General features: G+C 41.6%; 3 protein-coding genes across 3 annotated transcripts; 1 reads left to right on the forward strand and 2 right to left on the reverse strand.

Moving 5' to 3' along the window:
• The first annotated feature begins 1,724 nt into the window (after nucleotides 1–1,724).
• On the forward strand, nucleotides 1,725–9,668 carry pks1 (polyketide synthase 1). The gene is made up of 6 exons (XM_020494074.2): nucleotides 1,725–1,782; nucleotides 1,875–2,028; nucleotides 2,196–2,356; nucleotides 3,221–3,424; nucleotides 3,523–3,704; nucleotides 3,850–9,668. The coding sequence occupies exons 1-6, from the start codon at nucleotides 1,725–1,727 to the stop codon at nucleotides 9,331–9,333; spliced, it is 6,243 nt and encodes a 2,080-aa protein (XP_020349663.1). The 3' UTR covers nucleotides 9,334–9,668.
• Nucleotides 9,669–10,419: 751 nt separating this feature from the next.
• Nucleotides 10,420–17,005, reverse strand: ptchd3a (patched domain containing 3a). Its single transcript, XM_020494573.2, has 4 exons — nucleotides 16,039–17,005; nucleotides 15,048–15,169; nucleotides 14,775–14,920; nucleotides 10,420–13,330 (listed from the first exon to the last, which is right to left on the reverse strand). Exons 1-4 carry the CDS (start codon nucleotides 16,771–16,773, stop codon nucleotides 11,370–11,372), a joined length of 2,964 nt encoding a protein of 987 aa, XP_020350162.1. The 5' UTR covers nucleotides 16,774–17,005; the 3' UTR covers nucleotides 10,420–11,369.
• Nucleotides 17,006–18,614: 1,609 nt separating this feature from the next.
• On the reverse strand, nucleotides 18,615–25,665 carry LOC109900180 (phthioceranic/hydroxyphthioceranic acid synthase-like). Its single transcript, XM_031836131.1, is given in 8 exon segments — nucleotides 18,615–20,081; nucleotides 20,084–23,563; nucleotides 23,566–23,826; nucleotides 23,829–24,157; nucleotides 24,159–24,423; nucleotides 24,426–24,450; nucleotides 24,546–24,727; nucleotides 25,204–25,665. Coding segments are annotated over 8 exon segments (5,868 nt in total). The 5' UTR covers nucleotides 25,430–25,665; the 3' UTR covers nucleotides 18,615–18,981.
• Nucleotides 25,666–27,450: the final 1,785 nt, after the last annotated feature.

The raw sequence follows: 27,450 nt of genomic DNA on the forward strand, positions 1-27,450 counted from the left end.
ATGTTTTGTGGTAGGTGTTATCATTAAAGTGACAATCGGCAGTTGAAACGATAACAAAGCATACTCCCTGCCCCTGTTTTAGTAAAAAGCTGAGGGATGGGGCCGAAGTGTAACTGCTCCAATTCATAGAGCTATGGATGCAAGGACTGACCATCCCATTTTATCAACATTCTAGTTTAAACAATGTTATGAGCCCATAGTGTTTGTTTACATTTACTTTGGTTACAAACATTGGAGTTAAACCCGCTTATGTTTTGGGTTCTGATGCAACTGCAGATTGTCCCTTTAAAAAAGAAAAAGATAAAAACTTTATACATCTAGAATGTAAATACAGAATGGCTGTAAGTGTTCTGACCACTTTATGATGCCTCAGTGAATTGTGGAACTGCTATGGTTGACTCTCTGAATGTGAAGTAATTCATCTGCATTCACTTTATGTAGTTTTCATTTATGTACCCAAAGTGTGCCAGATTTGCCCTCGTCAGCTGTTTTAGGCCCACGTGCCCTCTTCTGAGCCCAATATGTAAAGGAAATGTGAAGGGGGCTGTGTATATATATGTGTGTGTAAGGTAGATATACTTCATCTCTTTCTCATCATTGTAAATGGATCTTGTGGATGTTGAATAAAAGTTATTCTAAAATAATGCTGTTCTTCTTGACATTGACTTTTGGTCTCTGGTTGTGAGATTTTGGCCGGGATTATTTCAAAGCATTGTTGCAGCACTGTGCTGCTCATAATGTGCCTCACAATTTCCTTAAGGTTTGCATTCATGGTCAACACTGGATTTCAGCTCAAGTGCAAATTAACTTTAAAGGTAGAGTTTGCGATGCACGAAGTAAACGGCAATATTGGACTTTCCTAAAACAACTCAGTGCGAAGCACAAAGCAGAATTTCGGGTGTTTTCTCCCGCAGTTATCATGTTGCAGTGGAGTGCACATATACTGTGAGTGCATTGTCTTTCTATTCTTTGACCTTAAACGACCTGATGTTGGAAAGACGGACCTGAGACTGCACTCTTTCTGTTAGCCAAATTACCCTCAATCACAGAAAACGGTCTTGGATGTCTCCCATCATTTCCTGTCAATGTAGTCATCTTAGTATTAGTTCCCCTTGAGGGAGAAGCCTAGCTCTCCTTCCCCTCGTTAGATGCAATTGGTCTGATATTCTATAGACGACGATGGAACCGTTTTAGTCACCACATCTATTTTATCCGTGTAGTCTGTCTAGGTTTTGAAATCATGATAACTGAACAAAGAGATTTCAATAAAAAGTCTGGGCAACAGAAGAGAACATAAGCATCCATTGTATGCACCTGAACAACTTAACCTCATCTCAAGCCTGCAATTAGTGACTTCTGTTTCAAACTACCCTAATTAAAAATTGCTCAAAAGCTTCTCTAACAAATCAATCTATTGTTGGAGCCCCTGCTCCTTTGTCTTGATGCATCTGACTGATCAGTGAGACGTTAGTTGATTTATAAAGAGGACCAGGGGTAGAATATGAAAGCTGTGGCAAGAGGACATACACAGCTCCAACAGGAATGGTTCAGCTGCCAGTAAAGACTGTTTTGCAAAAAAATTGCTTTCGACAAACCTTTGAGGGACTTTGAAACAGCATCCTCCATTCATCACAGTCTTTGGATAGGTCAAACGCATGAAAGACTGTTCTCAAGGTCACATGATTTTACATTTTGTCAAAGGTCGTTTGTAATGAGGTGCAAAGATGGAAGACAACAAAGACGAAATTGCCATAGTTGGGATAGGATGCAATTTCCCAGGAGGTAAGAATGGATCAGATAAGGAGTTAATACATTTTGTATGTCTAAAGATAACACAAGCCAGAGTGATGCTGAATTTTGCCCTTTTGTTTTAGGTGAGGGGCTTGACAATTTCTGGAAGGTTCTATTGGAAGGGAGGAACTGTGTAGTAGACATTCCAGACGAGAGGTTTGACAGCACTTATTGGTATGATCCTGATGATAGCAAACCTGGGAAGACGCAAACAACCAAAGCTGCTCTTATAGATGGGTAAGATATTAAGACATTCTTGCTCTATTCACTTGAACAGTTGTGAAGTTCCATGAATAATATTGAAAAAAGGAACTTTCAAAGTGTTTGTTATATTTTACATTGAGACTTGTCTTAATGGTAAGGTAAAGTAGAACTCTGTAATGGGAATATGTTTTATCTCCCAGGTTTAATGAGTTTGATCACAAGTTCTTTGGCATCACTGAGGCTGAAACAGATTTCATGGACCCTCAGCACAAGCTCCTACTCCAGTGTTCATACAGGGCATTAGAGGATGCTGGAATGCCAATGGAGAAAGTCAGTGGGACCAGAACAGGTGTTTACATAGGTAACCATAATGTTAAACAATTGGTCACAACAAAAAAAAGTACATATCCTGAAGAAAATGTTGTGCTTGCTAGCTTGTTTTAAAGTTTTTATGGTTGTGAAATAAACTGTGGTAGTGACTGCAGTAGTAATGGTAGTTGGAAAATGTTGGTAGATTGATTGATTGGATAAGATAGGATAGCCTGAACATGTGAAAGTTGGTTTGTGTATCACTAGCTTGAACGTTTCAAGACTTACTGTTGGCGAGTTATTTAATGGATGTGTATTTATTTATAGTTGCTGGGAAAATATGTAAGGATTTGAAGTTAGGCAAGTCTCAATGTTTCGATGGTCTTGTAGCTAATTGGCCAAAAGGAGCAGGACCATTTTGATTATCTACTTCTGTGCAGTATTTCTATGGTTCTCATTCAAACCCACCTTAAATTATACACATTTTAAATGATTATAGTTCAAAAAGTATATATAGTATCAAAAACCTTTTGGCAATCAGTCTAAGTAGGGTCAGTCTGAACATCTCAATGTTAATTTGGAGTTGATAGCTTAAACAGTCAATGGGCTTATTTTTCCATTGAAATGCATTGGGAGCTCATTTAAATATTATTATATTGCAATCAGCATATTGCTATAGTACAAAAAGTGCTACCAAAAAGCAATCTAAATTGGCAGTCTGGGCATTTGGAAGTTGGTTTCGTGTTTATAGCTAAAATCTTTTAAACTCCTGAGTGGGCGGAAGACGTCAAATAATTATAAGTATGTAAGAACTCTACAGTTTTGCTTTGTCTTCAGCAAGCACACTTAATTGCAGTGACACAATATAAAGTGGGAGGACAGTGAATAACACTCAACAATGGATGTGTTCTCACAGGTCTCATGAACAGGGACTATGAGACCCTCCTGAACAACAGACCCAGCACCATAACCCACTACAATGGCACAGGGACGGCTATGAGCGTGGCGGCCAACAGGATATCCTTCATCTTCAATCTCACTGGTCCCTCGTTTGCCATAGACAGTGCATGTTCCTCCTCCTTGGTGGCTCTCCATTCTGCCTGCCAGGCCATCAAGCAAGGTAGTTCTATTCATAATTAACAGAAAGACGTATCATTTTTTTGGCATATTTCAATCATATTATTACCACTTAACTGTTATTCAATCTGCTTTACTCAGGAGACTGTGAAATGGCTCTCTGTGGCGGTGTAAGCTGTATCATAGAGCCGCGAGTCTTTGTCGCTCTCAGCAAGGCAAAGATGATTTCACCTGAAGGCACCAGCAAACCTTTCTCCAGCAGAGCAGATGGCTATGGCAGAGGAGAGGGCTGCGGGATTATTCTGCTGAAGCCACTGAAAAACGTAAGAGTATAATGTTTACTATGTTTTAAATTGAACTAATTTGAAGTTGTTTAATTTTGAACCACATAAATCAACAAGTTCTATTTTGTACCATAAATAAATTGTAACATTACAGCTAATGGTACCCAAATGTATCCTTGAACAGGCTCTGAGGGACTTTGACAAGGTATGGGGCATAGTAAGAAGAACTGCAGTAAACCAAGATGGTCACACTGTCACTCCAATCACCAAGCCATCCATGGTCCAGCAGGTAGAGCTACTACACAGAATCTACTCGGCAGAGTCTGACCTGTCATCTGTCCAGTACATAGAGGCTCATGGGACTGGAACTCCAGTGGGGGATCCCATAGAAGCAGGCAGCATCTCCAAAGTCATTGCCAAAGCCAGACCTCCAGGTTCAGAAACACTCTGCATCGGCTCTGTGAAAGGCAACATTGGACACACAGAATCTGCAGCTGGAGTGGCAGGTCTAATCAAGGTACTCCTAATGATGAAGCATGAAATCATTGTCCCTTCACTGTTCTACTCTGAGGACAGTGCCAGTATCGATGCCAAAGCTCTCAATGTAAGAGTTCCGATCAAAGCAGAGAAGTGGGGAAAAACAGAGCCCATGGCAAGGCTAGCTGGCATTAATAGCTTTGGGTTTGGAGGGACAAATGCTCATGCGATAGTGAAGGAGTATGTGCAGGGCAACAACACCAGATTGACTACTTATGACTGTCCCAAGTTGTTTGTTTTGTCTGCAGCCTCTGAGAACTCATTGGCAATGTCTATCACAGACACATATCAAAGACTTAGCAGAGATAAGCAAACTGACATACTCACTTTGATGTTTACCTCAGCATGTAGGAGGAGCCATTTGAGACACAAATACAGGAAAGCATTTATGACGTCCTCTGTCCCCGACTTAGAGAATCAACTGCAGTGTGCGATGAACAGGAAGCTTGAGCCATCAAGGTCAGATAACAGGTTGATTTTTGTGTTCTGTGGGAATGGAGTGACCTACAGGGGAATGTGTAAGCAGCTTCTGAAAGAGGAGCCAGTGTTCAGAGAAAAGGTCAGAGAGGTTGAGAATCTCTTCCAGAATTACAAAAGTACTGGCATCTCACAAAAGATAGCAAACGATTTTGACAATGATGATTATACCAAGCCAGATGTTGTTCAGCCCCTCCTCTTTGCCATTCAGGTTGGCATTGCCAGTCTCTTCAAGCACTGGGGCATCAAACCAGATGCCATTCTTGGCCACTCTGTTGGAGAGGTTGCTGCTGCCCACTGCTCTGGTCTGCTGTCCCTTGAGGATGCAGTGAAGGTGATCTATTTCCGCAGTACTCTGCAGAGTAAGGTAACAGGAGGGAAAATGCTTGTGGTCAGTAACATGGCTGTGTCGGAGGTCCTGAAAATCCTTCCAATCTACTCTGGGAAGGTTTGCCTGGCTGCTTTCAACAGCCCACAGTCCTGCGCCCTCTCAGGTGATGCAGACGCTATAGACAATATCCATCAAAAGCTGACAGCTTTGTTTAGAGGCAAGAATCTGTTCCTTCGTGTACTGGATGTACCTGCTGCATACCACAGCCATATGATGGATCCCATAGTGGACCATATTGAGGAATGTATTGGTTCTTTGACAGCGAACAAAATGGATTGTGAGCTTTTCTCAACAGTGACTGGAGACATGTACACCCATGGAGACTTTAGCACAGGGAGATATTGGGCTAGGAATATCCGAGAGCCAGTTTCATTTGAGAATACAATAAAAGCAGCGACCAAAGACCAGAAGAATGTGGTCTTTGTGGAAATAGGCCCTAGAAGGGCTCTACAAAGGTACATCCAGGAGACTCTGGGAAATGACACTATAGTTCTGTCCTCAGTGCAGCCAGAAAAAGATCATGAGACAATGCTGACCACTGTGTCCAAAGTGTTTGAACAGGGGGTCCATGTAGACTGGGACAAGTTCTACGAAGGCTGTGAGGCATCACCAACACCTCTTCCAAGATATCAGTTTGATAATCTGACAAAAGAGGTGTATTTTGAGGCTGTAAGACAAGGAAATGAAAAAACAGCTTCCTCTCAACACCCACTGATATCTCAGACAAAGCATGAGAGCAAAGAGCACAAATGCAATCTTTCATCAGATACTGCAGCATATCTCTGGGAGCACAAAAACAATGGTGTTGCCATTGCTCCAGGTGCATTGTATGTTGAACTGGCTTTTGCCTCCATAATGGCAAGTTCAAGACCAAAGATGCCGATTTGCTCGATGCAGCTAAGTGTAACTTTTCAGAGCTTGTTTACACTCAGCACAAACTCTCAGCATTTGAAAGTGGTACTGGAGGCAACCGAGAATGAGACCATGTTTAAGATACAGTCTCCCTCAGCAACACACGCATCAGGCACCATTTGTTGTCGAAGTGGGCGAACATTGGTTGAGGAACAAACCATTTGCCCGGATGTCATTTTCAAAAGGTGCAAATCCGTGATAAAGGGGGAGGAGATCTATTCATTCCTCTCCCGTGCAGGTTTTGAGTATGGTCCTATTTTCAGACAGCTGGATGATGTACATTTCGGCGATGAATTCAAGGAGGCGGTGTCAGCAATTAAGGTCTCAGGTGAGGTGCTGAAACAGCTTCATGAGTACTTCCTTCACCCTGTGGTGTTGGACTATTTTCTGCAAATGACTGCTATGGTAGCTGTTGGAGGACTGACCACCAGGCCGGTATTCCCATCTGCCATTGGCAGTGTGGTAATAGCAGCACCTCTGCAGGAGGACATGATTATGTATCTGAGAGCAATTCAAGAAACCTCAGACTACTTAGATGTTTGTGGTTGCTTTTCCAATAAAGACGGACATGTTTTAGTGGAACTAAAGCATGTGAGGATCTCGTTTTTAGGAAATTGTTCACACGTTGCAGAGTCATTCTTCTTTCACAATGAACTTTTCACCATCACTGACAATACCCATGTAAGCTGTAAACCCAAAGCCTTGATCTTCGAGGACATCCTGGGAGTTGGCACAGCATTGAGGCCATACCTACACCAAACATCATGTTTTGTCTTGAACAGAGAGTTTGGAACCAACCCACAAGTTCGAGACTTAGTGTCTCACTCTCTTCAAGGTGATGCTGGTGTAGATTCACAGGAGGTACTGTTCATGTGGGGTGTACAAGACCTCAGTCATCTGTCGACTGAGATGGCATTGGAATGCTTGGTTGACTGCTGTGAGCATTATCGTCAGATTGTTCTTGCCTTGAAAGAAACCAAGTGTTCCTGCACAATCCGAGTCATAACCTACCGTTCAGCAGAGACGACCGTAGACCATGTCAGTCCTGGTTTTGTCCTGTCCGGCATGACAAGAGCCTGTGCTGCTGAGATACCAAGCCTCTCCTTTCAGCTGATTGACCTTGCTTCTGTGTCAAGTGAAGACATTCAGGCATTGGTTCATGTGATTAACACCAGCAAACACCCAGAGGTCATGATTAGCAGGGGCCAGATATATTCAACAGTGATAGTCCGTACGCCCATAAAAGGGATTGCCAGCTCTGAGGGAACTGTCTACTCTTTGAGTTCTGGGCAGTTCATCCTTCAGACTGCTGATCCATACAGAATGACTAGCTTGTCTGCCATGCCTTGTGATGTAAAGGATAACCACATCCAGGAGAAATCAGTTGAGATTCAGCTCAGTGAGATTTGTGTTCATTCCTCAGACTACTTTTCTGTCAGCGTCTCTGATCTGAACTTTGGCCAGACAATGTACTGGAACAAACATGCTTCTCAGAACCACCAGCTTTTGGCCCTTGACTTCAGTGGCACTGTCACAGCTGTAGGGAAAGGTGTGAGCAAACTGAAAGTGGGAGACCATGTAGTTTCATGTTATCCTATTGCTGCATCTTCTAAGGTTGTGATTCCAGAAGCAGCATGCTACAACCCGAAGAGGCTCCCATTTCTGAAGGAGGCTCCATGTGTGTCCTACTTTTTGCTGGCATGGGAAATCTTGTACAGAGCGTTACCCAGAGTCAAACAACAGAGAAGGTTGGCCATCATCTCCTCTGTATCTGACTCTGTTCTGCTGAAGGTCTTAACCCAAACAGCAAACAAATCAGGATGGAATGCCATCGTTCTTCCCCAGTTTAGTGGACAACTCCTGAACATTGATCAGTGTAATACATTTGTTGTATTGCCTCCCTTTGATCCATCTGTAGTGGTAAGAATAAGCAGTGGAGCCACAGCAAAGAATATTGTTGTAGTCTGTGACAACCAGGTGTCATCCTCAGCAAACATTTTTGCACATGAGAGTGAACATACACACATCCAAACACTTTACGTGTCAAATGTTTTCCAGAGAGCCAATATAAAGGCACAGAAAACAAAGATCCACAATTGGCTGAGGTCATTACATTTGGATGGTGTATCGCAATCTCTGCAAACCATTACCTTTCAATCGACAGACACAAGAGATCCTCAGCCCACTGCGCACTGTGAGTCCTACTTCAGAGCTAAGGCTGTGTCTCAAGTAGTTTTGGGTCATGCGGATTCAGAAAATACACTATCTGATATCCCTTTGCTAATGAGACCACGGCAGCTCTTTAAGAAGAGTTGTGTGTACATTGTGACCGGAGGGCTCTCGGGTTTGGGACTCGAGACTGTGAAGTTCATTGCTCACAGAGGTGGCGGATGCATTGCAACCCTGTCCAGAAGTCCTATGTCAGCTGAGATGCAGTTTGAGATGGACACTCTCCAGAGGAGATGTGGGGTGTCTATCATGAGTGTCCAATGTGACGTGTCAGTGTCAGGGCAGGTTGTGAATGCAATCACAGCAATTGTACAAATGTTTCCCTCCTGTCCAATCAAAGGAGTGTTTCACAGTGCAGCTGTGTTGCATGATGCTTTGATCGAAACCCTTGACCGATCACACTTCAATAAAGTTCTTCGACCCAAAGTGAATGGGGCATTGAATCTTCACTATGCAACACAGCACAACAAATTGGATTACTTTGTGTGCTACTCTTCCATCTCTTCGTTCATTGGCAATGCTTCGCAGTCTAACTATGCAGCAGCCAATTCGTTCCTGGACACTTTCTCTCATTATCGGCGAAACCTTGGGCTTGCTGGACAGTCCATCAACTGGGGGCCTTTGAACCTCGGTCTCTTGTTGAACAGAGACAATTTCCAAAGGTTTCTTGAGGCAAAGGGCATGATGATAATGGAGGTGTCAGAAGTCCATGAGGCCCTTGAAAAGTGTTTGTTGATGAACAATCCACAGCAAGTCATTTGCAAATTCAACTTCAGAAATCTGAGCAACCACGTTCTCTCCCAAAACGCATCTCTCAGAGGCAGGCTGACAGCTTTGGTCGAGCAAGAACTTGAGAACACCAACATGACAGAACCCATTGTCCAACAGCTTTCCACAGCACATGAGAATGTCAGGGCTATGCTAAGTGAAATCACCAGTGTTAGCATAGATGAGGTAAATGACGATACTGCCCTGTATGCACTGGGTATTGACTCAATGTTGGCTATGACTCTGCAGAATTACATCTTCCAAGAGAGAGGTGTGAATGTTCCCCTGGTTAAACTACTGGATCCAACCACCACACTGTCTACATTGGTAACAATTCTGGAAGAGAGTGGGTAAGACAGCAATGTGTACTAGCAACATTGAAATATTTTACTGAGTATTTTGGATTATAACACTGTCTAATATAATTTGTATTGGTAAATGTTCCGTTTATTTTAAAGGATTCTACAGTGCCTTCGGAAAGTATTCAGACCCTTTGACTTTCTCCACATTTTGTGACGTTACAGCCTTATACTAAAATTGATTAAATAGTTTTTTCCCCTTGTCCATCTACACACAATACACCATAATAATAAATTAGATTTTTGCAAATTTGTTACAAATAAAAAACTTAAACCTTATTTACATAGGATTTCAGCCTCTTTGCTATGAGATTCGAAATTGAGTTCAGGTGCATCCTGTTTCCATTGATCATCCTTGAGATGTTTCTACAACTTGATTGAGTCCACCTGTGGTAAATTCAATTGATTGGACATGATTTGGAAAGGCAGGATCGAGCCAAAGATGAATGGAGCTAAGTACAGAGAGATCCTTGATGAAAACCTGCTCCAGAGCGCTCAGGACCTCAGATTGGGACAAAGGTTCACTCCCCAAATACAGGTGTGCCAAGTTTGTAATAGCTGCCAAAAGTGCTTCAACATAGTACTGAGGAAAGTGTCTGAATACTTATGTAAATGTGATATTTCTGTTTTTTTATTTTTTTAAAAATTAGCAACAATTTCTGTTTGTTAATATTGCATGTTAACATTTTGTGAAATGGAGGTTTAGAGTTTTGTTGAGTGTGGCTTAAAGTCTAAGTTGCAAAAATACCCCTACTCCATTGATACGAAAAGCTCATTGAATTATCCAGTGACATAATCAAAGCCTGAGGTTTTGTCAACTATATTATACTATATTACCAAGAATAAAGGCACATTTTCAGTCTGCTCCTGTTTTCTTTTAATTTTAGACCATTAAGCTCATTTTGCAGCTGCTTTCAGTCTTTAGCTGTAAACCTTGCTGCATAAATGTTTAAAAGTTCTGTGACATTGTCATTCTTCCAAACAGAGGTGTTAGCAAGTATGCAAAACCCACAGAATAAGTAGAACATTAAAGGAAGTACTCACATTTTGTCATTTGAGACAAAAAAAATGTGCAGAGGAATATCCGTAAAGGACATGGTTTATTGGAAATAGTCTGAATGCAAGTGAGATGATTTATATTTCAAATGCATAGTATAGTACTCCACAAATGTCGTTTACAAGAGGTGTTACAGAAGCCATTGAGTGTTGAGGTCAGAACATAAACTCCTAGGTAATAAATTACATGGTGAACAAAACAAATATCAAACAATTAGATATCAGCACAAGTTTTCTTCACTTCATGTATTCACATTGCCACCTTGTGGTTTACAAACATCACCTGTAGAACTCAACTACCTAAACCAAGGGTAAGCAAGGACAACATCATTTATTTTAACATTATAAATTGAATACATGTGAAAATGAGTAAATGCTGTTTTATTAGGTTTCAATACATAGTATGGTATGTGTTTTAACAGTATCAATAATTAATAGATTAAAATATGAATTATCAATTGCAAACCCAACAGAACTGATAATGTTTCTAGGAAGTGCTATTGTAGTTATTTTAACACTATATCCTTTAAAGACATTGAGAGAAGAAAGTTAAATCAATTTCATTTTATACAAATATATTGGTAATAGTACACAATCTCAAATTGTACAGATCATGAACACTATTCTAATGTATCAGTAAAGCTTGGGATTCATCAAATACAAAACATGAACATGCTCATGGTGGTTTTAAAACCCATCAACAATGCCACATATATAGTAACCCATCAACACTGATGCCTTGCTGCGAAATTAAATAATGTGTTTTGTAGAACTTTAACAGTTAAGCAATTGTATGGATATATTTTACATGATGGCCACTTGAAGCTTATATGTTTGAGTGTCATCAACAAAAATCCAGTCAAAAAGATATAAACCATACAACATTGTGATTAGGGCTTTACGATTGACATAAACCTCATTTGTAAGATACGCTGCATGAAACAACAACACATGCTTTATCACACAGTGGGGTGTTCAAGGAACAGGATCTGCAGAATCAGAGCAATTGATAAACGGGGCATTACACTCCTGCGAAACTGGTGGTTGGTTATTTCCAATCACACAATGATATTCACCAGCCCCCAGATTTTGGTTGCAATTGACCGTGACAGCGTCATTACTAGCTGTGTACATCTGAACTTCATATGTTTGATTATCAACTCTGAACATGGGAACTGTGCTTGCCATGCACATCTGACCACTTTGGGTGGGATGGGTGTTGACAGTCAGTGTCCAGGCTGAGGGACAGGCCTGTGTTGGGAATAATTGTTGATTGTCTGGCAGGAAGGTGTGATTGTCATAGATTTGCTTGTCGTGATCAATGGCTTTCTCTTGGATGTTTTTGAGCTGGCAGTTGGTCATGGCTTCGTTTTCCAGCGCCCTTTTCTCCTGAGGGCTGACATTGCCTGAGTTGCTGCTGAAAAAGTCAAAGAATGTCAAAAAGACAGGGATAAAAGTTATGCCATGGAACAGTCCAAAAAAGATGACAAGGAACATGATCTTGAAGAAGGTTCTGAAGATGTAGTTCTTGGAAGCAGACAGCACTATCACACCCAGTATGGTTGACAAAGCACCCTGAAGTATGGGATAGCCCAAATGGAACAGCGCTTCCACGGCTTTCTCGTTTGCAGTTGGCTTCTTATTGGAAACAAAGGCATAGGAAATGTGTGCGGAGAAGTCCACGGAGAATCCAATGCAGACAACAAGAATGATCATGGATATGGTGTCTAAATTAACATCCCACAATGCCATGAAACCAGTGACGCCCACAATGACAGAAGCGATGGAGAACGTCACCCACAGACAACAGAGAGGGTTTGGAATCAGTAGGAGGGAGATCAATAACATGACTGCTGTGGTGACGGAGATATTCTGAACGGTGTTACTCACTATGACAGCGTACTGATCATGGTATATAAAGACAGGGTGGTATACCAGTAGAGGGACAGAGCATCTCCTAGCAGTATCTCGCAGATTGTTTAACATGTTCATTTCATCAATGGCAGTAGTGATATTGACAGTCTGGATGAAGAAGCGTGAGGCACGGATGGAATTATTTGTGAAATTTACATCTTGCTTGAAGTCAGAGTAGGATCTCAGAAACGAACTTAGGTTTGTCTTGAAAACATTTTCAACACTCAAATTCAGATTTGTATGGTACCCATAATATTTATACGATTTCAGCCAGGATGTAAAGATATCTTTCTCAATAAAGGACAGGTTTTTGAAGTCCTCTACACAAGATTCAAGATCCAACATATTCTTTTCCTCCCAGTATGCAAATTCACCCCTTATGATTACCATGATATTTGGCCCATACTCATAAAAGTAGGCTTTTTCATCATCATAATACCTATTCACATATGAATCATCAGCAGCTAAATTGCGAAGGTCAATACCCTCCTGTATCTGGAAGCATCCATAAATGCTGATGGACAAATAGACTGAATAGAGCAGGATCACGCACACCTTGGTCCAGGGCTTTACCAGAAAAGGGCCGTAGTGCTTCTTAAAAAAGTGATTCATGGGCTGTACTTCCTCTGCTCCAGTATGGCGGTCGTAAGCTCCTCCCACACAGCACAGGTCGTACCATTTTGAGCGACCCACGGGGCAATCCTCTGGGACCTCCTTGCATGTCAGCCAGTGCTTGTTGCTGTTCTCACGCCTCCCATTCAGTACGAGGAATGCCCCAAAGAAGGTGATGCTGTAAAGAAAGCAAAACAAGATGGCCGTGCTCGTGTACAGGCAGAAGGATTGCACAGAGCGGAATGGAGTCATGAGCCCGATGTAGAACGCTAACACATCCGTCAGGGTGGTGATGGTAATGGAAATGGCCGCCTCCTTGTATGTATCTGCTAAGCGGTCTTCCACCCGGGCGTGAACGTTGGTCTGCTGCCAGCAGGATATGAGGATGAACATGTCATCAACACCAATACCTGCAGAGGAAATATAATGTATACGAAATATAATATATACTGAATAAAAATAGAAATGCAACATATAAAGTGTTGGTCCCATGTTTCATGAGCTGAAATAAAATATCACAGAAATGTTCCATAAGCACTTAAAGCTTATTTCTCACAAATGTGGTGCACACATTTGTTTACATCCCTGTTAGTAAGCATTTCTCCTTTGCCAAGATAATCCATCCACCTGACACGTGTGGCATATCAACAAGCTGATTAAACAGCATGATCAATACACAGATGCACCTTGTGCTGGGGACAATAAAAGGCCACTCTAAAATGTGCAGTTTTGTCACACAACACAATGCCACAGATGTCTCGTGTAATTGGCATGCTGATTGCAGGAATGTCCACCAGAGCTGTTGCCAGGGAATTAAATGTTTGTTTTTTTAACTTAAGCCACCGCCCATGTCGTTTTAGAAAATTTGGCAGTACGTCCTCACTCCTTGCCTCACAACCGCAGACCACGTGTTACCACGCCAGCCCAGGACATCCGGCTTCTTTACCTGCGGGATCATCTGTGACCAGCCACCCAGATAGCTGAAGAAATTGTGGGTTTGCACAACCAAATTATTTCTGCACAAACTGTCAGAAACCGTCTCAGGGAAGCTCATATGCATGCTCGTCGTCCTCACCAGGGTCTTGACCTGACTGCAGTTTGGCATCACAACTGACTTCAGTGGGCAAATGCTCACCTCCGATGGCCACTGTTACACTGGAGAAGTGTGCTCTTCATGGATGAATCCCGGTTTCTGTACCTGTAACTGTACCGGGCAGATGGCAGACTGGTGTCGTGTGGGCGAGCGTTTTCTGATGTCAACGTTGTGAACAGAGTGGCGAATGGTGGCAGTGGGGTTATGGTATGGGCAGGCATAAGCTAAGAACAACAAACAATTGCATTTTATCAATGGCAATTTGAATGCACAGAGATACCGTGATGAGATCCTGAGGCTCATTGTCGTGCCATTCATTCAACACCATTACCTCATGTTTCAGCATGATAATGCACGGCCCCATGACGCAAGGATCTATGCACAATTCCTGGAAGCTAGAAATGTCCCAGTTTTTCCATGGCCTGCTTCCTTACCAGACATGTTACCCATTAAGCATGTTAGGGATGCTCTGGATCGATGTGTACAACAGTGTGTTCCAGTTCCCGCCAATATCCAGCGACTTCGCACAGCCATTGATGAGTGGGACAACATTCCACAGGCCACAATCAACAGCCTGATCAACTCTATGCGAAGGAGATGTGTCGCGCTGCATGAGGCAAATGGTGGTCACACCAGATACCGACTGGTTTTCTGATTCACGTTACTACCTCTTTTTTTAAGGCATCTGTGACCAACAGATGCATATCTGTATTCCCAGTCATGTGACATGAACAATATGAAAAGTATCCATAGCTCCTTACCCAATATCAAGAAGGGGGAGTTAGCCACAGTCATTACAAAAGGCACTCCAATATGCAGCATCATCCCGAAGGCAGACAGCACCGCAAGCCCTGCAGATAATACTCCAAAGGTGGCCACCCATACCTTGTTCCTCACACAATCAAACCTGTTGAAAAACAACAACATACCGGTCAGACCTTGGGCCTATGTGAACCAAAGAATCCCAAAGGTCGGTCATTGATGAACGCCATAATAGTTTTGCTGTGTGTTGTATGTATATATCACATACATACCTTAAGCAAGACACAATGGAAAAGACTATGGCGATAACATATGTGATGGAAAACAAGGGGATAACGTCCCTGGTGTTGGCCTCGAATTCCACCTGCCTAGACAGTGATGTAGAATGTGTAACCTGGGAAGATGAAATGCAAAATTAGGGCATGTCATCATTTATGCTGTCAACCTTCCCATCCAAACGCGCACACACACACACACAGACACAGACACACACACACTTGACCAAAGACATAAACCCGTGCCATAGGATTACTCTTCCATACACATACAATACAGTATAGTACAGTAAGCCTCTGAAAAGCAATGCACTCAATAACAGTATACACTACTGGTCAATAGACACTGCACTAGCTTGCTCTCTCCAGCAAGTGGACTGGCGGATCTCCCTACCATCTTCTCTCATCTCTGGCCTGCTGCCAAGAGACTCATCCAAGTGAAGGAAGAACAATGGCTATTGATTTATGTAAGACTTGGCAGTGCTGAATGAGCCACAATCATGCAATAGAGACCGCTTGTGTGCAAGCAGTTCAAAGACAAAGATAGCAGCTATTCTGTGTGCGATTAGTCATGCTTCATGGCCCACAGAATTCTGTCAGCACACCCCTCTAAACGAGCCACAAGCAGACTAATCTGTGTCAGTTTTGGAGGTACTCGTCATCATACGGTGGAGTAATTCTGGTGCAGGATCATTTTAACTCAAGAGGAAAGATTCCACAAAACAAATGCGTTTTTGTTCGTTGATGTGTAAAGTCTGTCCCATGTGTTAATCTGTGTGAAAGACTATGAGATGGGGATGCATATTTTACAAATGGTGCACAATCTCATGTTAGACATTTTATTTATATAAAAACGAAGACATACTAATTAGTAGGTAGATATAGGAGGACCAAAAAGAGTCAACATTCCGCCAATAAATAAATACGTTCTACAATGTTTGTTAAATCCATGTTTGGCTACATTGCTATATGGCCTAGGTCTACTTACCGTGATGAAATTCAGTGACTGGTTGGAGGGGAAAACCTTGAGGAATTCGTTTAGCCACAGATCTGTTGTAGAGCGGTTACCTTCTTTCAGACAATAAAAAAGTCGTATTGCTTTAGCACTCTTTATGACTGTTGAGCTTACATTAACTCCACCGACAGAATATCCTAGAAATATTGTTGTGAATCCAAAACGGAAAAATGGAAAGGTGAGTTCAGCCTGGTCAATGTTGCTACCATAATGATTCATGATATCTAATATTTTATTGGGAATACATTTATTGGATTTTCTGGCGCAAAGTCCTTCATATGTAAGCTGTTCATGACCTCTCGAATGTTTTATTTCCCGGACCTTCTTGTCTAAACTTAATATTTCTTTGATGGCTCCATCCGTGAAGATGTTGGGATCTCTTGAGACCGCTATGAAGGATGCAAATTCCCCCATGGTGTACAGTCTCTGGTTTGAATACACCGAGTTATTCAGCGGAAAGTTCTCTTCTACAAATTTCCTCTCAAGTTTTGCGGGTCCGTTTACTGGTGTAAATTGGTCCTCGATGTTGTTGGCCTCCATGTCCTCAAGAAAGTAAAACCCAGTCCCGAGCGCTGTAGAGATGACCAGGGGGCAGATAAAGAACCACCAAGGATGCCTTCCCACGAAACGGCCGAATTTCTGAAATCCAATGGAGAATGGCTTCTCAACGCAGTCTGTCCGACACCCAGCCATATTAAATACCGGCATTTTGGAGAGGGAGAAAAGAGGCAAAACTTATTAGTTTGATGTCTTGTTTGACATAAGGATGAATTACACTCCCAACAAGACGCGACTTCAGTTTTGGTTTCCAATAGCTGATTTTAGGCTATTCAAACTTTATTCCCGACGAAAAGTTCATTTTTACCAGAGGCTTGAATTCATAATACATTCGGACATTAGCATTTTCTGACGCACTAGCCTATGAAAGCACTGTGAAATCAGCCTAGAGCGACCACTCTTGGGAGCTCATAAAAGTGTCCCTGAGGGTGGGAAATTCACACGATACCCAGTTTTACATAGAAAATAATAATTGTTTTAATCGAAAAAAATATTTCCCAGTTCATTATAACATTCATATGACCATGCTGAAGTTGGCTATTCCTAGATAGACTAGAGTCGGACTAACCATAATAATAATTATTATTATTATTGTCATCATCATTATCATCCTCATCACAACTAGCTAAAGTGGACAAATATTGGCCTACATAGCATGTAGTCTTAAATCTTCATACACTGATTTATTACATTGACTAGACACTCATAATTAATAAATGATGTATATTAATTTATCCGGTTTCACGATTTGAATATGCAAAAGAACATGCTATGTTTTGTTTCTCAAACCTTTCAGGACAAGGACAAATTTGTAATTTCTATGAGTAGGCCTTTAGTCAAGAGATGTCCCTGTTTCAGAGGTTATGTCAGTTATATATAATATTTTACTATATACGCTTATCATAAGACATCAGCCGCTAATAGAAATCAAGGAGAATATACTCACGGCGCCAGCGCATCTTGATGCGTCTGTTCTCAGCCCAGCCAAATGCCATGGAAGATGGTAGGGTCATAATATTCTGAACAGGAATATTAATGAGAAGAGTAACTCATTCATGGCTACAAAGTATGTGATTCAATTATGACGGTGAACTGGAGTTTGCAGGCCCAATAATTATTTCCAGCAACGTGATTTGGCAATCTATTCATTGGGGCAAGCATAGTTTGCTTGTGGATAACAAGTGCTTGCCATCACTGAATTGAAGCCCACGAGTCATCTATAATAGATTCCACTAAATAATACGTTATTATATAATAAGATACATGAAAGTATAACACATAGTCGTCTCTTAAACTATGGGGCTACATGGATGTAGTTTCAATATAGGCCTCTCATACACATTATAGGCACACTAAATAACACAAGTAACACATTTCTTTCGTTTAAAGGGGCAATCTGGGATTTAAAAACAATTCCCAAAGAACGGTTTTTGTTTCAACCCCGTCACTTGTTGGTAAACAGCTAAGGGATGGTGCTGGCCACCCCCAAATTCATACAAATTATTGTTTTAACAATGTTTTGAAGCTATAGTGTTTGCTTGCATTGTTTACTAACAATTGAGTAAAACAAGCATATATTTGGGTTCTGATTTGGTAAGACAATTGAACGAAGCTCATGAGGCATTTATAAGTATTCTTTAAGAATCAATTGTAATAGTCAAACAGTTGATGTGGCCTACCAATCCCAGATTGCCACTTTAACAAAAAACTTCAGATGATTTATGTGAAACATTCTGTCAGACTACTTAAAGATATCTACAGTATGACAAAGGTCAGGCCTATAACATTGTTATTACATGATTGTGCCCCCTCCCAGATATACCATTTTGAATAGTGTTTGATCCAAAAGCAGGAAATTGAGCACACAAAAGAAATAGAATTTCCAGGGGATGAATATAATAAAAATAATAATACAATTTTTAAAAACTAATTAAGGTTCAAGTGACTGGTTCATTGGAAATACAATTTTATTTGACATTTTACAATAATACAATGAAATACAGTACACATTAGCACATTTGGTTAAGATTAATATAAGAATACAACAAGATCCAAACTTATAAATGTTAAAAAAAACACATTCTAAAATTGAAAGAAAAATATATTTTGTAATACTAGCAAAACATTGCATAACATCTTCAACAAATATTATTCAATTTAGTGATAATTAACAACATATTTACCTTTGTTACAATGTTATGTGAGGACCAGGTCATGCCAAAGGTAATTGCAGTCTTGTGCTAGTATTGTTTTCATGATATGTGTAATGTTTCTAAATGTTATCTGATCAAACATGCAAATATAATGGGAAAATCTGATATCTACATCTTTATTTTCAATATTCAGCTTTTGAAATCTCTATAGTCTTGTGAACATGTCATCCATCATGCCCTCTTTCTGGTCATCATTCTGCGATTCACCCTCAGTCCCTTCCATCAGGTTTGAAATCAATGTCGACAGTGTGCTGTTTGGGTCCAGCAATTGAACCAGTGGCACATTCACACCCCTCTCCTGAAAGATGAGGTTCTGCAAAGTCATGGCTAACATTGAGTCAATGCCTAAGGCAGAGAGAGGAGAATTGTCATTCAACTCATTCTTGTCAACACCGATTGTGTCACTGAGTACAGATCTGATATAACCACTTGGGGAGGAGGAAGCAGCATTATGTCCAGACCGGGACTCTTTCAATTTGTCTTTTTGCATTGCCTCTTCCACTAATGCAGTCATACGCATGGTCAATGAGGCATTTTGAGACATGACATTGTACTTCATGTTTTTGAAGTTGAACTTGCATATAGCCTGTTGAGGTTTGTTTAGCTGGAGGCATTGTTCCAGACTTTCGCAAATCTCTGTAACATCCATCAATCCCTTTGCCTCAAGAAACCTTTGGAAATGATCCTTGTTCAACAAGAGACCAAGGTTCAAAGGCCCCCAGTTGATGGATTGCCCAGCTAGTCCAATATTCTGTCTATAATGACAGAATATGTCCAGGAATGAATTGGCTGCTGCATAGTTTGTTTGTGAGACATTGCCAATGAACGCTGCAACAGAGGAGTAGCACACAAAGTAATCCAATTTGCAGTGTTTCGTGGCATGGTGTAGATTCAAAGCCCCATTCACTTTGGGCTTCAGGACTTTCTCATACAGAGACTTGTCAAGGGATTCAATCAGGCCATCGTGCAGGACAACTGCACTGTGGAACACTCCTCTGATTGGACAAGAGGGAAACTTCTTGCCAATGAGACCAATCGCTCTGAGCACATGCTCAGAGACCGAGACATCACATCCCATACATTTGATATGGGCACCGTATTGCTTCTCCAGATTGCAGATCTCCTGCTGCATGTCAGGTGTGGGGCTACTTCTGGAGAGTATGACAATGTACTCTCCACCTTTCTGAGAAATTAATTTCACAGTTTCAAATCCCAGCCCAGTGAGGCCATCTGTGACATAGAATTATTTTGGAAAAGCTGATTTGGTTTAGGCAACAAAGGAATTTTGGACAGTGTGCCTCTGGAATCATCTTTACCTAGTGCCACAACAGGCACGGTCTTTGAGCTAAAATACGATTCAGACTCCTCAACAGGCAAGAAGTCGATGCTTCCTGATGTCAACCTTTGAAAGGTAGAGTGTTCTAGAACAAATTACTTCCTGTCCAAATGCATGGACTTGAGCCAATGATAAATATGTGGCTTCTAGGCAATGAGTGATCCCCTTTGTATGATGCTGGACATTTGAAAAGTTTGCATTCGAACACTATCCTTCACATTTTGGAAAACACTCTGTGCCAGCAAGCATTGAGACTGGGATTCACAGACAATGACAATGTGTCTAACACCAGGGAAATTGCCTGCTTTTGCCAACAGAGATTCGTCAAATGGCGGAAGGAGGACAAATGCATCCATTTTATCAGCATTTACAAACAGCCCATTGCACTGTGTCCCTACAATGACATTCCATCCTGATTTGTTTGCTGTTTGGGCTAAAACCTTGAGCAGACCAGAATCAGGAACAGAGGAGATGATCCCCAACCTTCTCTGTTCTTTGACTCTAGTTAACGCTTTGTACAATATTTCCCATGCCAGCACAAAGTAGGACACACATGGAGCCTCCTTTAGAAATGGGAGCCTCTTTGTCTTGTAGCATGCTTCGTCAGGAACCATGATCGCAGAGGATGCAAGAACAGGGTAGCATGAGACAACATGGTCTCCCACTTTCAGTGTGCTCACATCTTTCCCGAAAGCTGTGACAGTGCCACTGAAGTCAAGGGCCAAAAGCTGATGGTTCTGGGATGTGTGTTTCTTCCAGTAAATTGTCTTGCCAAAGTGCAGATCAGAGACACTGACAGGAAAGTAGTCTGAGGAATGAACAGATATCTTACTGAGCTGAATCTCAACTGATTTCTGCTGGATGTCCTTTTTCTTGACCTCACAGCTAATGGCAGACAAGCTAGTCATTCTGTAGGGGTCAGCCGTCTGAAAGATACATGCCTCGGACATTGAAGAAGACATACTTCCCCCAGAGCTCTCAATGCTTTCCATGGGAGTATGCACAATATCATATGTAAAAATCAGCCCATCTTTCACAACCAACTCCTGGTATTTGCTGCAAGGGTATGACTTTAAGACCTCAGACAGAGCTCTGATGTCCTCTGTAGAGACAGAGCTGATGTCAATCAGCTGGAAGGAAAGATCTGCCATTTCTGCAGCACATGCTCTAGTCATGCCTGAGAGGGCAAAGCCTGGGCTGATGCGGTCTACTGTGTTCTCTGCCGATCGGTAAGTAATTACTCTGATGGAGTTTGGAAAATTACTCGCCCTTAGTTCCAGGACTAGTTGACGGAAAATCTCACAGCAGTTTACTATATTCTCCAGAACAGTCTCGGTTTTGACTGAAGTGAGTTCTTCCTCACCCCACATAAACAAGACCTCTTCAAAGTTTTTCTTGATATCTGAGATATTAAGGTTTGCCAGAAGTGTGGGAAATCCATGGTTTAAGAACTCCTTAGCATGTGCAAAGGGAATGTATTTAGACATTGAGCTCAAGTGTGGCTGCATGGCTTTGGAAACTCCTACCTGGTCAGAAAAGACCAAGGCCTTTCGTGCCTGAGAGGACTTGATGTCCTCAGAGACAACCCTGAAGTCATTGTGGAAGAAGTATTCCTCAACAACACGAGAATGGCTCCCAAGGTACTTGATCATCACATGCTTAAGCTCAACCAATATTTTTCCCTCTTTGTCTGTGAAGCAACCACATACTTCAAAGTGATCAACTCCTACATCAATTGCTCTCACATAAACAATCATTTCCGGTTGCAGAGGTTCAAAGACTGTCAAGCTGCCTATTTTGGCAGGAAACCCAGGCCTGGAAGAGAATCCGTGTGCTACTGTAACAGGAGCGAGTTGCATCAGGAAGTCTAGAACTACAGGGTGAATACAGTAGTCATGCAACTGAGACAGCAATTCCTCTGGAACTGTGACAACTGAAAAAGCCTCCTTAAGCTCTTCACCATAGTGTACATCACCCTTGTTCTGGAAAACAGTGCCGTACTGAAACCCGCCATGACCTATGTTGTAAAACTCCTCCGAGCTCACCACTGACTTGCACCTTTTGTAGATAGAGCTTAGCGAAATGTTCTGCTCTTCGACTAGTCTTTCTTGCTTGCACACTATTGTGCCTGATGCATAGGTTGAAGAGGAAGAATGTATCTTAATATGCGTCTCATCTTCTGCTGGTTCAAGTTGCACTTTCATCTCTGGTGCATTTTTGGTGAAAACAAATGGACTTTGAAAGCTGATGCTGATTTGCAGTGTGTTGAGTGGCACTTTTGGTTTGGCACTTAACATGAAAGCAGACAAACCCAACTCAGTATAGAAAGCACCAGGGACAATGGCAACACCATTGTGTTTATGCTCATGCAAGTAAGATACTGAGTCAGAAAACAGATCACAGCTAAAGCTATTGCCCTCACTTCCTGTCTGAGTTAGCACAGGATGAGTACCTGCTGTATTTATTTTTGATGCAGGAATGATAACATCTCTCTGAGTGGAATCAAACTGATACACAGGGAAATGTGTTGGTAATGCCTCACAGTCTCTGTAGAATTGATCCCAGTCGATCTGAACCCCAGACTCAAACAGTTTGGATACAGTGGTCAGCATTGTCTCATGATCTTTTTCTGGCTTCACTGAGGACATAACTATGGTGTCATTTCCCAGAGTCTCCTGGATGTTCCTTTGTAGAGCCCTTCTAGGGCCTATCTCTACAAAGACCACATTCTTTTTGTCTTTGGTTGCTGATCTCACTGTCTGTTCAAATGAAACAGGCTCTCGAATGTTCCTGGCCCAGTATTTGCCTGTGCTGAAGTCTGGCTGCTCTACCTCCTTCCCTGTCACTGTGGAGAACAATTCTGTCTCAACATGATTCACCTGTAAAGAACCAATACTCTCCTCTATTTGAGAGAGGATGGGATCCATCATCTGGCTGTGGTATGCAGCAGGGACATCCAGAACATGGAGGAACAGATTCTTACTCTTGACTGAACTGCTTAGCTTTTGATGGAGACTGTCTATAGCATCAGCATCACCTGCAAGGGTGCAGGACTGTGGGCTGTTGGAGGCAGCCAGGCAAACCTTATTTAAGTAGGAGGGAAGGAGGTTCAAGACCTCTGACACGGCCATGTTACTGACCACAAGCATTTTCCCTCCTGTGACCTTACTCTGCAGAGTACTGCGGAAGTAAATCACCTTCACTGCATCCTCAAGGGACAGCAGACCAGAGCAGTGGGCAGCAGCAACCTCTCCAACAGAGTGACCAAGAATTGCATCTGGTTTGATGCCCCAGTGCTTGAAGAGAGTGGCAATGCCAACCTGAATGGCAAAGAGGAGGGGCTGGACAACATCTGGTTTTGAAAAGTCCTTACTCTCAGATTCACTCTCAACACAGGCTCATCTTTCAGGAGCTCCTTGCACATACCTTGGTAGGTCACACCATTACCACAAAAGACAAATACTAACCTTGGATCTGAGTATGAGGGGTAGGGAGTTTTACTCAGGGCAGACTTGAGTTGATCTTTTAGATCAACCAGAGAGGAAGTTCTGAAAGCCTTCTTGTATTTGTGTTTTAAGTGACTTCTCCTGCAAGCAGATGTGTATGCAAGAGCTTCTAAATCAACTTTGTTGTCTTTGTCTATCTGTTGAATCTGTCCTCCATCATCATACTGATAGACTTTTCAGAACTCGCAGAGAGGACAAAATACTTGTGTGATTTTCTACCACTCTTTCTAGAAACCTGTGACTGCTTGTGTTGCTTGACAATAACATGTGCATTTGTTCCTCCAAAACCAAAGTTATTTATCCCTGCAACCCTTTCAACAGAATCTCCCCACTTTTCTGCTTTAGTGGGAACCTTTACATTTAAGGCTTTAGCATCTATACTGTCACTGTTCTCAGAGTAGAACAGTGAAGGGACAATGGTTTCATGCTTCATCATTAGTAGTACCTTGATTAGACCTGCCACTCCAGCTGCAGATTCTGTGTCCAATGTTGCCTTTCACAGAGCCGATGCGGAGTGTTTCTGAACCTGGAGGTCTGGCTTTGGCAATGACTTTGGAGATGCTGCTTGCTTCTATGGGATCCCCCACTGGAGTTCCAGTCCCATGAGCCTCTGTGTACTGGACAGTGGACAGGTCAGACTGTGAATAGATTCTGCGGAGCAGCTCCTCTTGCTGGACCATGGATGGCTTGGTGATTGGAGTGACTGTGCGGCCATCTTGGTTTACAGCAGTTTTTCTTATGATGCCCATACATGGTCATTTTCTTTGAGAGCCTGGGTAATTAATACATAATCAGTGTAAAATATCACGTGTAGCCTGTCAGAAACATTGACAGCGATTTTGTGACAGTTAAACATAAGATATTTACTTGTTTCAGTGGCTTCAGCAGAATAACCCCGCAACCCACTCCTCTGCCATAGCCATCCGCTCTGCTGGAGAAAGGTTTGCTTGTGCCTTCAGGGGAAATCATCTTTGCTTTGCTGAGAGCGACAAAGACTCGTGGTTGTATGATACAGCTGACACCACCACAAAGGGCCATCTCGCAATCACCTGATAAATTAAAGCATATAAAATACCCCAGATTATATTTAAGCAACAAGGCCCAAGAGGTTATGGTATATTTAAGCAATAAGGCACGAGGGGATGTGGTATATGGCCAATATAGCACGGCTAAGGGCTGTTCTAAAGCACGATGCAACGCAGAGTGCCTGAATATAGCCCTTAGCCGTGGTATATTGGCCATATATAAAAAAAAAAATCCAAAGTGGCTTATTGCTATAAACTGGTTACTAACATAAAAAGAACAGTAAATAATTATTTTTGAGTCATACCCGTGGTATATTGTCTGATTTACGCACGGCTGAAATGCTGTTTCAGACAATCAGCGCATCTAGGACCCAAACTCCCCGGTTTATAATTTGTAATGAGATACCGACCATGTTCTTTTAGTGTTGAATTATGTCAGGTATAATTTTATTGACAAAAGGTTCCATGCACGTGCAATGTAAATATGACACCTTACCAACCTTGTCTTATGGCTTGACAAGCAAAATGAAGTGCAACAAGGGATGAAGAGCAGGCACTGTCAATGGACATTGAGGGTCGAGTGAAGTTAAAGACATAGGAGACTCGGTTGGAGGCTAAACTCATAGCTAGTCCAGTGCCGGTGCAGTGGTTGATTATATTTGGGTTGACACTTCCGGCAGATTGTTCATAATCTCTGTTCATTAGCCCTTCAATGAAAATAGACATGCTTTGTTACAGTTTGTTGAAAAGAATAACATTACATTTGAATATTTTTCTACATGGAAACATACAATTATCTGTGGTATGTTAATACTTGTGCATGTCACATAATGCAGTGTTGACCTTTGGTGTTTGCATGTTTTTTTTGTTGTGTACAACAATCAGTTTTAAAAAACTATTATTATTTTGTCTTAAAAGTATGAAAATACACACAAACTTTGAAAAGTTTGGGGTCACTTAGAAATGTCCTTGTTTTTGAAAGAAAATCACATTTTCTGTCCATTAAAATAACATCAAATTGATCAGAAATACAGCGTCGACATTGTTAATATTGTAAATTACTATTGTAGCTGGAAACGGCTGATATTTTATGAAATATCTACATAGGCGTACAGAGGCCCATTATCAGCAACCATCACTCCTGTGTTCCAATGGCACGTTGTGTTAGCTAATCCAAGCTTATCATTTTAAAAGGCTAATTGATCATTATGCAATTATGTTACCTGAAAACTGTTGATCTGGTTAAAGAAGTAATAAAACGGTCCTTCTTTAGACTAGTTGAGTATCTGGAGAATCAGCGTTTGTGCGTTCGATTACAGGCTCAAAATGGCCAGAAACAAAGTACTTTCTTCTGAAACTCGTCAGTCTATTCTTGTTCTGAGAAATGAAGGCTATTCCATGCGAGAAATTGCCAAGAAACTGAAGATCTAGTACAACGCTGTGTACTACTCTCTTCACAGAACAGCGCCAACTGGCTCCAACCAGAATAGAAAGAGGAGTGGGAGACACCGGTGCCCAACTGAGTAAGAGGACAAGTACATTGGAGTGTCTAGTTTGAGAAACAGACGCCTCACAAGTCCTCAACTGGCAGCTTCATTAAATAGTATCCGCAAAACAACCGTCTCAACATCAACAGTGAAGAGGCGACTCCGGGATGCTGGCCTTCTAGGCAGAGTTGCAAAGAAAAAGCCATATCTAAGACTGGCCAATAAAAATTAAAGATTAAGGTGGGCAAAAGAACACAGACACTAGACTCTGCCTACAAGGCCAGCATCACGGAGTCACCTCTTCACTGCTGACATTGAGACGGGTGTTTTGCGGGTACTATTTAATGAAGCTGCCAGTTGAGGACTTGTGAGGTGTCTGTTTCTCAAACTAGACACTGTAATGTACTTGTCCTCTGGCTCAGTTGTGCACTGGGGCACATCTGAGCATTTACGACTATGTAGATATTCCATAAAAAATCTGCCGTTTCCAGCTACAATAGTCATTTACAACATTAACAATGTCTACACTGTATTTCTAATCAATTTGATGCTATTTTAATGGACAAAAAATGTGCTTTTCTTTCAAAAACAAGGACATTTCTAAGTGACCCCAAGCTTTTGAACGGTAGTGTTGGTGTAATTACTATTACTATAGTTGCCATGATAATTAATGATTTACATATTACTTCCAAATGTTATTATTGAGCATATAATGACCGTGGTTCATAGTAGCAATACTAAACATTACAATTATTGTAACTACACTCTTATAAAACTAAATATGCTAGAACCTAAAAGGATTATTTGTCACGACTTCCGCCGAAGTTAAAAAGGGTGGGGACAGCCAAAGAAACCTTTTGGAACCCTTTCCTATAAGAGTGTGATTTACTTTTAAAATGACTAAATGCCAGTTGTATAAGAGAACAGAATATTGTTCACCCAAAAACACCCCTGTCCTGATCCTACTGGCCTTCTCCATTGGTATCCCAGCATTTTCTAGAGCCCTGTATGTACACTGAAGAAGGTATTTTTGCTGGGGATCCATTTGTTCCACTTCTGTTTCAGTGATGCCAAAGAACTTGTGATCAAACAGATTGAACCTGCGAAAATTATTGGAAATGTAAAGTTAGTTTGATTTAAGTCTCTGGTGACAGATTGCTAACATATTTGGGACTAGCCACTGCTACCTACTTCTGATAATATAATTTCCTAACCAAAGATGTATTAAGTCAAGGTCCCTTAGTAAGCATATAAGATAAG

Source organism: Oncorhynchus kisutch, linkage group LG11 (genome assembly GCF_002021735.2).
Source record: "Oncorhynchus kisutch isolate 150728-3 linkage group LG11, Okis_V2, whole genome shotgun sequence".
Classification (NCBI taxonomy): domain Eukaryota; kingdom Metazoa; phylum Chordata; class Actinopteri; order Salmoniformes; family Salmonidae; genus Oncorhynchus; species Oncorhynchus kisutch.

Coding starts and splice junctions, on each gene's coding strand:
- pks1 (XM_020494074.2), top strand. CDS start 1,725: ATGGAAGACAACAAAGACGAAATTGCCATAGTTGGGATAGGATGCAAT. Junction 2,357..3,220: donor CAGAACAGGTGTTTACATAG/GTAACCATAATG, acceptor GTGTTCTCACAG/GTCTCATGAACAGGGACTAT. Junction 3,705..3,849: donor TGCTGAAGCCACTGAAAAAC/GTAAGAGTATAA, acceptor ATCCTTGAACAG/GCTCTGAGGGACTTTGACAA.
- ptchd3a (XM_020494573.2), bottom strand. CDS start 16,773: ATGCCGGTATTTAATATGGCTGGGTGTCGGACAGACTGCGTTGAGAAG. Junction 14,921..15,047: donor TCCATTGTGTCTTGCTTAAG/GTATGTATGTGA, acceptor GTTTTTCAACAG/GTTTGATTGTGTGAGGAACA. Junction 13,331..14,774: donor CTCCCCCTTCTTGATATTGG/GTAAGGAGCTAT, acceptor TTTCCTCTGCAG/GTATTGGTGTTGATGACATG.